The 14,575-nt window shown below is 43.6% G+C and overlaps 1 protein-coding gene across 34 annotated transcripts in view; it reads right to left on the reverse strand.

The window, feature by feature from the left end:
- The window catches only part of MAP7D3 (MAP7 domain containing 3), a 71,202-nt gene that overhangs the window by 39,765 nt on the left and 16,862 nt on the right, over positions 1–14,575 (reverse strand). For 8 of the 34 annotated variants that reach the window (XR_014834701.1, XR_014834698.1, XR_014834700.1 and 5 more), the window contains exons 1-4: positions 8,705–9,269; positions 3,272–3,370; positions 2,808–2,888; positions 1,223–1,386 (exon numbers count right to left, since the gene is read on the reverse strand). Coding sequence is in view for 10 of the 34 variants with exons in the window: in XM_085006714.1 (XP_084862840.1) it covers positions 1,223–1,386; positions 2,808–2,888; positions 3,272–3,370; positions 8,705–9,221 (861 nt within the window). In the remaining 24 variants the exon portion in view is untranslated. Of the gene's footprint in view, positions 1–1,222; positions 1,387–2,807; positions 2,889–3,271; positions 3,371–7,098; positions 8,433–8,704; positions 9,270–14,575 lie in introns of those variants that run through there. The other 26 variants (XR_014834711.1, XR_014834714.1, XR_014834716.1 and 23 more) reach the window with 12 other exon arrangements.

Raw genomic sequence — 14,575 nt, forward strand, 5'->3', positions numbered from 1 at the left:
AAATCAACTATTCGTCAATAGAAAAAAATAACTGGATATGTCTCATCTATCAATCCATACAAGGCCTTCTCTTGAATAACTAGGTTTTAATCTTATGGACATGAATTGAGGAACTGACTGTGCTTCTCTCTTTGCTTATTATCATGAAAGTATTTAGAACCGCATGTGTGCATGTATATGACTGAGTCCCCCTGCTGTGCAACAGAAACTGGCACAACATTGTAGACCAACTATACTTTCATTAAACACTAAATGAACAGAACCAAAAGTATGTCCTATTCTAGCAACTATAAAAAGACTGAGTGGTACCCTTTGGTTGTATGTCAATCATTCCTTATGTTTTGTAATTTCCCCCTCTGTTTGATTCCCTCAACATTATTTTCTCATCTCGTTGTGCTATGTCTTTTTAAAAATACACCTTAAATTCTTTGCAGAATGAGGCAGGAAAAAAGTCAACTATCACACATGTAAGTGAAATCTATGCCAGATCATCTATTATACCCACATTTGTAACATCTTAATTTCTGGGGGTAACTAATCAACTTTTCAAAAAGAGATATGTTTGTCTTGACCTCAGCTTCAGTTTAAACTGTGCAGGATAATAGCTCTACAAATATAAATGCTACAATGTGGCACAACAAAGGCAGTGACTCATAGGAACAGAGTGCCAAAGACACCAAAACAGAGTCCAGAGAGGCAAAGAGAGCAGCAGGGCCACAAAACAACAGAGACAAACACAGGAAAGAGAGGGGAGCAAGGGAGAGAGAACGCATACAAGAGGGAGCCAGGGAAGCGTGGGAGAACACAAGGGCTCTGATTTGGCTGGAGTGCTGAGAAGCAAGCTGGTCAGGGTCAGGTGCAGGCCAGTGGGGATCAGCAAAGGCCTGCCGGCTGGCCTGGAAATACTAGGCAATGGAACAACACCCTTTGGTAGGGGAGAAAGCTGTTCAGAGCAAAACCCAGGCATCAGGCACCCTCTGGGCCTGTTCTGCAAGCGGACAGGGCTGTCCTTCTGGATGGTCAAGGCTCCTCTTTACCTTAAACTCAGGGTCTGATCAGGACTGGGCAAGAGCTGCTACCACTGAAGGTAAGAAGAAAGGAAGAGTTGGAATTGGTTCTCTTTCTACACAAGGGCCCACTATAGGCAGAGAATGGGAAACAAGTATTGCAGAGCCACACAACACAGTGTATCAACAGATTAACAGGCTGGGAAAACATTTACCCTTTCCTCCTGTAATCTGTCTTTTCTCCTTTTTTCTACAGATATTCTCCGTTGTTCATCCCTTTCTTTTTGTTCTCGCAACTTTCGTTGCTTTTCCTCCGTTTGTTTTTCATATAGGATCTTAGACTTTCTTTCTTTTTCAAGTAGTTGTGTTTCTTTATTAGCTGAAATATTCCAAATGCAAGGTAAGAGCCAAGAAAATATTTGTTTTCCACATTACAGAGAAGGAAAAGTTGATATATTTTATTTTCTTTCTTAAAAATAATATAACCCATACTAATAACTAAAGATTAATAAAGTGAACAGATATGGCAATGAAAGAATCATTTCCACTGGGTGTTCATTTAACTCCCAAGAAACGAATTGGCTTAAATGATTCTCCTCCTGTCTGAGCCAAAATCCCAAATTCAGAAGAAATATTTTCTTTTTTGTGATGTTTCTGCTGACTTGAGCTGAAGTCAAAACCCACCAGATTAACATGCTATACATTAAGAATCAAAAACAAAAAAAACAAAAAAACAGGGCCAGAATATGTTTTTTTCCCTTCTACTAGGAAACTTCTCTTCAAAGGCCACATCTAGACAGATAATAATGAGCATGTCCGTTTGACCTTCACCGGCTTAGGCACATTCCACATTATTGAACAGCAAGATGTTTTCCTACATTCAGTTTCCCTCGGTAAAGCCTGGAGAGCTTTTACGCAGTTGTAAAATACTCTTCTAAAGAGTTACAGAAGAAACAGCTCCTCAACAAAAACAAAGACAACTGCTATTCCATTTGAATGAAGTTGAGCACTAGTTTTGCAATGGATTTACAAAACCAGATGGGAAAAATACAAAGCTGAAAAAGGAGTTCCCATGGTGTAGGAAGATCATTCTTTTAGATCCTAACTGATACAAAGTTACACTTGAGAAGCATAGCAATCAATCAGTGAAAGATACCGTATCTATGTTAGCATTACTAGTAACTTCATTTTTTTTTTTTTGGTCTTTTGTCTTTTTGTTGTTGTTGTTGTTGTTGTTGCTATTTCTTGGGCCGCTCCCGCGGCATATGGAGGTTCCCAGGCTAGGGGTCTAATCGGAGCTGTAGCCACCGGCCTACGCCAGAGCCACAGCAACGCGGGATCCGAGCCGCGTCTGCAACCTACACCACAGCTCACGGCAACGCCAGATCGTTAACCCACTGAGCAAGAGCAGGGATCAAACCCGCAACCTCATGGTTCCTAGTCGGATTCGTTAACCACTGCACCACGACGGGAACTCCCCTCATTTTGGTTTTTAAGAGTCATTTTTATTAAAATCCCATTTTCAAGGAAGAAATTCTCATGGCTTAGTCTTCAGAAAATTAAAGCTAACAGAAACTATCAGTTCGAAAATAAAATAATTTGGTCAAATATTTTTTATGGACCATCTTTATCTAATTTAGTATAAGTTTTTAATCCAATATAATACATACAATAAAAAGTATAATCTATCATATAAACAGGTTAAAAAGTTAAGTAAAATCACTTCATAAAATAACCTTAATATAAAATTTATTTTAAAAATATTAAAATATTGAATATTTTTAAAAGTCTAAAATATACCATCTTGTCTTTTTTTCTCTTCTCTGCGCTCCTTCTCTAATCGTTGTTTTATATCATTTTTAAGCACAGATCCACCTAGTACTAGAAAAAAAAAGAACACAGACATAACAGACATTAATAGGATATCTAACTTTAAGAATATGACACTTGGAGTTCATGTCCCAGCAGAAACAAATCCGACTAGGAACCATGAGGTTGCGGGTTCAGTTCCTGGCCTTGCTCTGTGGGTTAAGGATCCGGTGTTGCCATGAGCTGTGGTGTAGGCCGCAGATGCAGCTCAGATCTGGTGTTGCTGAGGCTGTGGTGTAGGCTGGCGGCAACAGCTTCAATTAGACCCCTAGCCTGGGAACTTCCACATGTCGTAGGAGCGGCCCTAAAAAAGGACAAGAGACAAAAAAAAAAAAAAAAAAAAAAAAAAAAGAATATGACACTTTGACATCTATCAAGGCATCTAGAAATTATACCTGGTTTAAAGGATGACTTCATATTTGAGGATTGGGATGGGAGAGTGCTAAAGCCCCTCTGATTCCGTCTTTCTTCAGCAATGGCATTGGCAGCAGCAACTACAATACAGGGTGATAAAGGAAAGGGGTTAGATATTAAGAATACAAACAGCTAATCCTGGGGCAGCAAAGCACAGCCAATTGTATCTTGGCTAATAAAAGATAGCAAAATTATGACCAATTATGCTGGGTCAACAAAGACAAACTGAGTGAGTACCTATGAGATTCAAGAACAATTCAACAAATAATTAAAAGTGTTTCCTATGGACATGCCAGTCTGTCTGCATGCACAGAGAGTTGTTAGTGGAAGTAGCACCACAAGCTGGTGGATGAGTAGGAGCCAATGATGAACAGCTTTCAAACATGCCTCAGACAAGAACAAGTTCTAGAAAAACTGAGAGGGCAAGGATTTGGAGAAAACATTTTGCCATATAAGTAGGAGAATTTAGAAAAGATTTGCAGTGTATGGATTTGAATTTGGAAGCAAAAGTGTCAACAGTGAGAGCCTCAGAGATTGGGCCCAATATTAAGAAGTACATCTATAAATCATCTAGATCAGGGGCTTTCTACCCCGGCTGCACACCAGAGTCACCCAAACTGGTTTGGTTTTTTTTTGCTATTTCTTGGGCCGCTCCCGCAGCATATGGAGGTTCCCAGGCTAGGGGGCGAATCGGAGCTGTAGCCACCGGCCTACGCCAGAGCCACAGCAACACGGGATCCGAGCTGCGTCTGCAACCTACACCACAGCTCACGGCAACGCCGGATCGTTAACCCACTGAGCAAGGGCAGGGACCGAACCCGCAACCTCATGGTTCCTAGTCGGATTCGTTAACCACTGCGCCACGACGGGAACTCCATAAACTGGTTTTTTTTAAATGATTTTTATTTTTTTCCATTATAGCTGGTTTACAGTGTTCTGTCAATTTTCTACTGTATAGTAAGGTGACCCAGTTACACATACATGTATACATTCTTTTTTCTCACATTATCATGCTCCACCATAAGTGACCATAGTCTCTGGTGCTAACAGCAGGATCTCATTGCTAATCCATTCCAGAGGCAATAGCCTCAATCTATTAACCCCAAACCCAAACTGTTTTTAAAGAAATAAGCGGAGTTCCCGTCATGGCGCAGCAGAAACGAATCCGACTAGGAACCATGAGATTGCGGGTTTGCTCCCTGGCCTCGCTCAGTGGTTTAAGGATCTGGTGTTGCCATGAGCTGTGGTGTAGGTCACAGACGCAGCTCGGATCTGGTGTTGCTGTGGCTCTGGTGCAGGCTGGCAGCTACAGCTCAGATTCGAACCCTAACCTGGGAACCTCCATATGCTGCAGGTGCAGCCCTAAAAGGACAAAAAAAAAAAAAAAGAAAAGAAAGAAATTAGCAATGTCTTCTCCCCACTTCCACTCTCTAAGAGTGGGGTACAAAAAACTCTGTTCTGATGCAAGGCAAAGGTGGAGACACACTCAATGAATTTCCAATGTCATGGTGTTATCCTAGGTAGGAAAATGTCAAGCAGATAAATTATGATACAAATTTACACACCTTGTGTAAACAGGTAGAAAATGGTAAATAAACTAAAATTCTAGGATGATACACATACAAGTTATTATTGGGGAATTCCCTGAACTTTTTCTTTCTTTTTTTTTTTTTTTTTTTGGTTCCCTGACCGGGAAATGAATTCCCTGAACTTTTTAATTCCATATATGGTGGTATCTAAAATGCCCCACGATACTGGGCATCCTCAGGAAGGAGTTGGGGAATAACACTGAAAACTCTCTTCTACCCTTATATAAAAGCATATCACAAAAAATGCAACAGTTGAAGATGGGCAATTGAAATAAGGGACTAGGAAGACTACGGACTTTTGAGATTTTAGTTGCCACTGAGGAAGGATATCTGGGAGCCATTTAACAGAGTACCCTTGAAAGCAACATCACAATTGCTGCCATAGGAATTGCCTTTCAAAAGGGAAAAAGGATTTTTTTAAATCCCAGAGGCCTAACAGCTCAGATAGATAATCCATGAATCTAGATAAATCTGAAGATTAGACTCTTCTCAGCTTCCTCAAGTTATTTAACCAGCATCAGTTTTGTGGACAATTATCCTCTGAATTTGAGTACTAGTATATTAAGAAAATTCTTAAATAAAATATAGTCTATAAATTAATCAAATATCATCCGACACATCCTTCTCCCACTCACAGCATTTCTGTGTGAACACAGAGAAAACCACTGTTGTTTTCACACATTTGGTTTTCCTGATTAAAAGTCCTAAGGAAAGTCCACATTTTGGTACAAGTTAGTTGCCATAAGGACAATTTCCCTCAAAACGTACAATTGTACCAGATTAAAAGGTCTCATTAATCAGAAATAACCTTAGAAGTAGCTGTGGTGTGAATAATGAACCAAATCATATGAAGGTTATAATATCAAATCTGATTTTTTGAACTTTACATCCAAATTCCTACTGGCAAGAAATACATTCACCAAAAAGACAGGCTCTAAAAATGATTTGAAGTGCCCAGGTAACAGGGGAAAGCCTTTATGTGTGGACTTAACAGAATGAACATTTTAGCCAACTCCATTCCCAGAAGGAATTTACTTAATTTACATTATAGCAACATAAAGTGCGATAGAATATTTCTGTAGGGGTTTTTTTGTTTGTTTTTTAGGGCATATGGAGGTTCCTAGGCTAGGGGTCGAATCAGAGCTACAGCTGCCAGCCTACAACAAGCCACAGCAACACCGGATCCTTAATGAGGCCAGGTATCGAAACTGCATCCTCATGGGTGCTAGTCAGATTCATCCCCACTGAGCCGTGACGGGAACTCCTATTTCCGCAGTTTTTATACTAACTCTAAATTCCAAATTAAAAGTTATCTTTTGCCTGTAGATGAAATAAATAAAGTGGATATTATTCTTTTATTTTTTTACAGATGAGAAAACTGGAGATAAATACAACTTTCCCAGATCACACAGGTAGCAAATGGTAAAGCCAGAACTTAATTGATTAAAAAGCAACTCTAGTTTGAAATATCACATAATTATCAAGGTCCAGACTGTGCAAAACTGACGTCAACCTCTATATGACTTAGTTTAATATTCCCACCTCAGCTACTTCTAAGGTACAATAGAGCTACTTCTTTTTACAATACCATGGTGAAGGAATTAAGGTCTAAATTTATAAGACTGATTCAACAATAAGTAAATGGGTTCTGTATTTCCAAAATATACTTTTGGAAATACAGCAATGGAAATCTTTTAAAGCATTTACCATTTTTAAAAGAAAGCACTATTACGCTGTAGCTAAGAAAGGCCTAAGTTTAGAGAAAATGTGTAAAAGACATTACAAAAAGAAAACCATTCTTCCCTCATCGAAGGTGAGAATCATCCCAGCTATCTAGCCCAATAAAAGCCCCAGAATGAAATGAACCAAACACAGTTGCCACTAGGAAGCCAAAGTTAAAGAATGCTTTACACCTGATAAATTTTTAAAAGACGTCATTGAAATTTTGAGGCCGCTTCTGGACATAAAGCATTTTAGGTCATTTCCAATATAGTAGAAAATCTCTGCTTCTCTCCAGAAACCTCTCTTCCTCAAAACACACACACACACACACACACACACACACACACACACACACACGCTCAATCTATGTCACAAGAGCTCTGTTTAAGAATGGTGATAATTAAAGAATGGTAATAATCTTTTTAAAACTGCCCAAGCACAATCACCCCCAAATGCTTAATCCATGAGATGTCAATGATACTCATCCCAATACTTACCAGCAATTCTACATTGTCTGCCACAGCTGTTGCTCTTGAAATCACTCTGAATTCTGACATAAAAATCTGTAGCATCCCTGCCTCTCCATGACCTTTCTTCTATACTCATTAGAAATATTAGATCACATAAACAAATATTTTTTATTAGGTAGCAACGGACATGGATGGCAAAAAAAAAAAAAAGATTTCTTTTTTAATTATAAGAAGGGCTATGGTTATGGCAGAGAATACCATGAAACCAATCGCTACAGATTGATACAGTGCTATTCACTCTTATTTGGATACACAGAATAAAAAGAAGCAATTGCTAAAGTCTTATCAGGAGCTCTTGCTGGATATAGCTTTCAAAGTGTAGGGGGCTGGGGGTGTCTAGCAGCAGAGACTTTCTTCCAACAGCCCAGTCCCTGAGCCTTCTCACAGCTGCTGGCCCAGTCCTGAATCCGCCTTCATTCAAAGCTCAGCAGTTGGGAGCGGTGTGGTCTCTCGCAGATCCATTCCACCCGCACCCATACCGACGACCTCTGGTCCCAGCCTATGACAGTCTGCATGTCATCTGGCCAGGAAGAGGGTAAGAAAATACGAAGAAAAAAAATAGGAAACCAAAGAAATCTGCAATTGGGGAACCACAAAAATAAGTCGGACTCAGGGAGTTTTGCCTAAAACAGCCCCAAGGTCTACTATTATTTGGATAATGGAAAAGAAGCCATTGCCACACAAAGTGACAGAACATTTCATTGACTCTTTGTCCCCTTCAGGAAAATGCTGCCACCATGAGGTTAAGTTCTAGTCAAGGTGGTTCTCTGTGAAAATTTAGCATGTGATGTTTTCAATTCCTAATATGAAATGGGCAGCAAGGATGGGAACTAGGGTTCTGAGTTATGCCTTTTTTGGGCGGGGGGGGGGAAACAGCTTTAAGGTTTTGGTTTGATATACTGTCAATTCCAGCAACTGCCCCATATAAAATTTAAATACTTTTCAACATTCAATATACAAATACTTTGGGGGATTACCCAGAATGCGGGTTAGTTCAGGGAAACAAGTCAGTTATCAGGGAGACTTGGGTGGCACTAATAAAGCAATGCGAATTGCCTGCCAACTCTCCCTCTAGGTGAACCATAATAAGCTAGAGACAGAAGAGGCTCTCTCCCTACGGAATGATGAAAAGTCTATTTGCGTCTGACATATTCTCTGGGGAGTTAATTCAAAGCGTTCTGAAGTAACAAAGCCTCTCAGGCTAAATTATTTTTTCAAATGCAAATCCAAAATCAATACGGTTGTTTCATTCAAGCTCAGAGAGGAGGAAGCTAACCTGAGAACTAAAAGCAACCTCTCACAAGCAAGAAATACTATCTCGCTCAAGCAGGGGAGCAGTCCCCTGGGCAATGCGCTGCCAACGTTTCTAAAATTAACGATTTTTAAATCGTTATCAAGGAGGGAAAAACTTTTTGGCGATGGGGCCCGTTGAGGAGAACCCTCTGAAGTGCTGACTCCCGTTCGGTTCAGCCTAAGGTCTGCGACAGGTCCCACGGAAGGTGACACCGTGGCCAAGTCGTGTGCTACAGGAGGCAACCCAAAGCAAGACCACCCCCCCAGGCCCCCTCCTCACCCGACCTTGACCAGGAGGATGCGGGAGACGCAGCCTTGGGCCAGACATGGGTTGCGACCCTGAGAGAGGATGAAAGCTCGAGCGCCCGGGGCAGAGGGCAAACTCCAGGGCTGCCCGGGGCCGCGAGGGCGTCCGCCGCCCCCCGAGGGCAGGCGGGGCTCGGGACCGTCCGGGGGGCCCCGGGTCCCCGCCCTCCCGCCCCAGCAGCGCCGTTAGTTCTCTCGCGCGCCGCCCGCCAGGGTGCGGCTAGGGCCCGCGGTCTCCTCTCCGGTCCCATCACGGCGCCGCATCCCGTGTCCGGGCGCTCTGGCACAGGTGAGGGGAGGACCGGACGGGGCGCGAGGTGTCCGGAGTCAAGTTGTCCGGCGCGGGTCGCGCCGCTCCGACGGTCCCTGGGGCCGCGAGAACCCTGCTTCCCGCGCAGCCCCGAGCTCCCCTCACCCCCCCGGGAGCCGCCGGCCGGCTCACCCATCCGTTCCCGCAGCCCCTTCAGGGACGTGCGGGTGCGCTCCGCCATCTTCCGAGGGGCTGAGTCCCGAGCCGCAGCGGGCGCTGGGGCCCCAGTGCGCAGGCTCTGGCGCGGCTGCCGCGGGGGCCGGGGCCGTGGCGCCGGGGGGCGGGGCGGGGCGGGGCGGGGCCCAAAGGCAGCCGCGCCCACCCCGGACCCGCAATCGCCGCAGGGCTGCCTCCTGTGCACCAGGTTGGGAACCAGGTTGGGCGACCCCCTGTGTAAAGAAACCCTCTCCTACGTCCGGTGCTCTCCCCGCACCCTCATTCTGGAGGCCGGCCAATCATCAGCCGGCTTGGCCCTCCAGCATTCCTTTTTTCTTTCCATCACTTCTACCTACCTTTCTTCATCCATTCATTCACTTTCTAAGTGACTCCTGGGTGCGCTTGCATCATGAGTTAGTCTTTGAAACACTACAGAAAGGCCCAAATTGGGGGGAGAGGCCCAGGGAGAGGTTGGGAGAGAGAGAGGTTCTTGTGGAGTGTTAAGGGCTGAGTAAAGACTTTCTTAAATAGTCTTGACACTATTAAGACACTTTAGGTTGTCTAAAGTTGTGTGAATTATCTTTAGGCTGTTTGTGGGTCATTAAAGTGAAGGAGAGGACATTGCTGTTAATCTCTCCGGATATAGATAGATATTCCTAAATTCTTAGTATCCAGAATGCATAAAGATCGTTAAAAAAATACTTATAACCGCGCAAAAGTGAGCAAAAGGTATAAACAAGCCTTTCATCGGAGAGGAAACACAATAAGCATAAAATGCTCACACTCTTAAGCACTCAACAGAATACCAGTGAAAACCACAGGATAACATGTTACACCTACAGATTTGGCAAAAATTAAAGAGTGGACACTAAGTGCTCCTGAGGATGTAGTTTAATATTACTGGGGCAAAATAGCACTGTAAATCAATTATACTTCGGTTTTAAAAAATCCTAGTGGGGAAAAAAGTTTGGCATTATAGCATCTGAAGCCCTGCTCCTGCCTATATACAGACACCAGCACTTTTAGCAGGACATACATGATTAGGGCACCAGCAAGCACATATACATACACACTAATTCAGTTTTGATGGATTTACCTGGCACTTCACAAAGAGAAAATCTAGAAAAATGAAACCTCACTTCTGCAGTTTCTTGCAAAAATGTTGAACCCACTGTTAGATGGTGAACCCATGTAATAGTGAGGAAACATTCAGACAAATCCAAACTATGGCATATTCTGCAAAACAACTGACCTGGAATCTTCAAAATGAAAGATTAAAAGCAAATTTCAGGAGGAATTCCTGCCATGTCACAGAGAGTTAAGAACCTGACTGCAGCGGCTTGGGTCGCTGAAGTTGTGGTTCTATCCCTGGCCTGGTGCAGTGAGTTAAAGGATCCTTCATTGCCACAGCTGCAGCTCCAGTCGGAGCTGTGGCTAAATTCAATCCCTGGCCCAGGAACTTCCATGTGCCCTGGATCAGTGGACTGTTTCAGATCAGAGGAAGCTAATGAAACCAAGTGTAATAATGTATGATCTTTGATTAGAACCTAGATTAAAAAAAAAAAACAACTTGGAGTTCTCATTGAGGTGCAGCAGAAACGAATCTGACTAGCATCCGTGAAGCTGGCCTCACTCAGTGGGTCCAGGATCCGGTGTTGCCCTGAGCTGCAGTGTAGGTTGCAGATGCGGCTCTGATTCCTCGCAGCTGTAGCTCTGACTCGACCCCTAGCCTGGGAACTTCCATATGTTGTGGGTTTGGCCCTAAAAAGCCATAAAAACAAAACGAAGAAACCAAAAAAAAAAAAAAAAAAAACTCTAAAGGGCATTCATTACTGGGACAATTAAGAACGTTTGAATATGAACTGTACAATAGATATTATTATATCAAAGTCAAATTTCTTGGGTTTGAGAATGAGAATGATATTGTGGTCTTGTAGTGTCCTTTTTCTTAAGAAGTAAATGCTGAAGAATTTAGCATCATAATGTCTGAAACTTACTGTCAAGTAGTTTGGGGAGAAAACAGAGCAAATATTACAAAATGCTAAAAACTGGTAAATCTAGATAGTTTCACAGATGCTTATTTTACTTTTTCAACTCTTCTGTGGGTTTGAAATTTTTCAAAATAAATTGGAGAATTTTTTTTTTGAAATCTAGAAAGATTGTCTTCAGCTTACTTCTAGGCATCACCATTTTGGAAAAAAAACGTTTTGGAACTACGAATATGGGGAGGCACTCTCTGAAATCTTTTCAGATTTAGAACCTATAAAGGCCTATAAAGGGACAATAAACAGATCTACAAAACACCAAATACATGCAGCATGTGCCTGCAGCTGGGTGAGTAAAGTGGCTCCCTGGAGCTCAGAGGGATGAGAATTCATTCACGATTAGGGTAATCAGAGAAGACGTTGTGAAAAAACTGGCACTTATTTTGGACCTGAGGGCCAATTAAACAATCACTCCTTAATTCCAATCCCCCACCGGTAGCTGAGTGAGGCAATGGGCCCATCTGCGGCCAGATTGCCCCATTTTTCAAAATAAGCTGGAAATCTGGATTTTAATCTAAAGTCTCTTTTTAAAGGAATGATGATGGGAGTGCCTGTTGTGGCTCAGCGGTAACAAACTCTGCTAGCGTCCATGAGGATGCAGGTTTGATCCCTGGCCTCGCTCAGTGGGTTAAGGATCTGGTGTTGCCATGAGCTGTGGTGTGTGTATGTAGGTCGCAGACTTGGCTCAGATCCTGTGTTGCTATGGTTGTGGTGTAGGCCGGCAGCTGTAGCTCCGATTCGAACCCTAGCCTGGGAACGTCCATATGCCACACCTGTGGCCTTAAACAAAAAAAATAATGACAACACGAAAAGTTTTGAAAAAAAATGGTGCAGGTCAAATGAAATGATCAAATAGCTAATGGATGTTCAAGTTTCCCAATTATCTCATTTTTTATGTTTGACTAAAAATCCAAACAAGGGGAGTTCCCATATGGCTCAGCTAGTTAAGGACCTGACATAGTCTCTGTGAGGATACTGCTGAGGATACAGGTTTGATCCCAGCCTTGCTCAGTGGGTTAAGGATCCCGAGTTTCTGCAAGCTGCATAGGTTACAGATGCGGCTCGGATCTGCTGTGGTGTAGGCCTGCTGCTATAGCTCGGATTTGACCCAGGGAACATACATATGCCACAGGTGCAGCCGTTAAAAAAAAATCCAAATAAGGTCCACACATGGCATTGATTGATGTGCCTATTGGGTCTCTATTTTATTTTATTTTATTTATTTATTTTGTATTTTTGCCTTTTCTTGAGCCGTTCCCACGGCATATGGAGATTCCCAGGCTAGGGGTCGAATCTGAGCTGTAACTGCCGGCCTACACCAGAGCCACAGCAACGCGGGATCCGAGCCGCGTCTGCGACCTACACCACAGCTCACGGCAACGCTGGATCTTTAACCCACTGAGCAAGGCCAGGGATCAAACCCGCAACCTCATGGTTCCTAGTCGGATTCGTTAACCACTGCGCCACGACGGGAACTCCTGGGTCTCTATTTTAATCTATAGATAAACCCTTCTCTCTAACATCTTTAAGAGATCATTGTGAAATTTACAGTCATTCATTCTGTAGAGAGGTCACTCAACAAAACTTTTGACCACCCACTCCATGCCTGGCAGGCTGGGGAGAAGGAGATAGACAAGATTCCCCTTCAGTGTTGCCTTGGGCCCAGAGCAGATCGCTAAGGAGCCTCTACAGGACTGTCCGTACATTTCTCAAAACAACGCTGCAACTGGAGGCTGCCAGCTTGGGGAGAGAGTCTCTTCTGGAACCAACCCAGACTCAGAGCTGGGAGACAACCCAGGCGACTCGACTCCTCTCCTCCTGTGTTTGGAAAGCCTGTGTTCCCCAGGGAGAAAAAAAGAACTGGATCCTGTTCTTTTTTTTCCTGCTTGGCTATTTGTTCCCATAAGCCTGACACCAGCAGGAAAAACATTCAGAAACCACAGTCATAATAGGTCTAGGAATTGTCACATTTTTCTTCTATTAAAACATTGAATTCACGTGTAGTAAACACTTGGTGGATTTAGCGAATCTAACAAATCTGCCTTTAAACTGCCACTGCCATTGCCCTGTCCTGAGAGTTTTAAGCTCCACAGCCATAAGCTGGCTGTTTCTCTTCATCCTGAACTACCTGTCAGATTCATCCATCCTCCACACAGCGGAGTCAGGGCTGTGCTTTTTCGCTCTTTTGTTCTCCTCTCATTTCTGACTCCTGCCTCGCATCTGCTGTGGCTTGGCTGCGATGCAGGGGGAAGAGTGATGTTTCATTCTCAGCTTATCTCTTGCCAAATCAACTCACGTTTTCCTTTCTTTTCCCAAATCTGCATTTTTCTTCTCTCCTAAGCTCTGGTCGTTTCCCGTTTGGTTGATGGCAGGTTCCAGAATTCCCACTGCAGCCCCTCGCCCCCACCCCCTACGATGACCCTTCAGCACCCCTCCCCCAGCCCCCTTCCCTTTGCTCTGAGGACCAGGGTGACTTTGCTGTCTTTCCGGGAGTGGGGTGGGGGTGCTGATTCTCATGGCCTGAGCTCACCAGGGCTGGAGCCCAGGAGCTTCTGGGGAGGGGAAGAGGAGGCCACTGCTGTCAGTGGGATCAGACAAACCTCAGAGGGGAGGAGACTGGTGGCAGCAGTGGCCACGTGCTTGGAGCAGTAGGTGCGTCTTGGACACTTACGGGTGGATAGTAAGAGCCGTCATTTGTCCAGGGCCTCCCCACTGGCAGGCACAATGCTTAAGGTTTCGTGTGGATTATTTCACATAATCCTTCATGAGATAGCTTCTGCTACTCTCCTCGTTTTTCAGGTAAGGAAACAGCACAGCTAGGAAGTGGCAAAGGCAGGATTCAAGGCCATGTGTATCTAGTACTCCTTCCACGGTGTCTCTCAATTTACCAGCTAATGCGCCTCCATCCACTCTTAATTCCTAACTTAGACCCCAGACCCCACACTCAAGCTACTCTGCTTCAGAGATGAGCTTTTTATGATGGATAAGGCCTTCGTACAGCTACATCTCTTAACCCAAGTATTAGCGTAGCAGTGTCTTAAGTCCTTAATAGGACTGGCGCTACCTATTCAATGAGAAACCTTTGAAAAATGGGTGTTTAATATATATCTGGCCGTAGGCAAAAATATTACTTTCCTTCTAGAAAGGCTCGGCAGAGTCAATGAATGTCAAGCACTCAGGACTGACTTCAAAATGCACGTGTGAAGGAACATGTGCCACATCTACTGCACTGTTTACCCTGCAATGGGTATTTGCTGAATGAACGAAGGAGTACTAAGAGCCTCCGCAGTACTCAAGGAGGAAGGAATGAAAATATTTTCGGTGGCTACCAGGG

The sequence above is a fragment of the Sus scrofa genome, chromosome X, assembly GCF_054392235.1.
Source record: "Sus scrofa isolate SSC_HxYL_T2T_F1_AM1 chromosome X, Sscrofa_HxYL_maternal_Yorkshire_Landrace_v2.0, whole genome shotgun sequence".
Lineage (NCBI taxonomy): Eukaryota > Metazoa > Chordata > Mammalia > Artiodactyla > Suidae > Sus > Sus scrofa.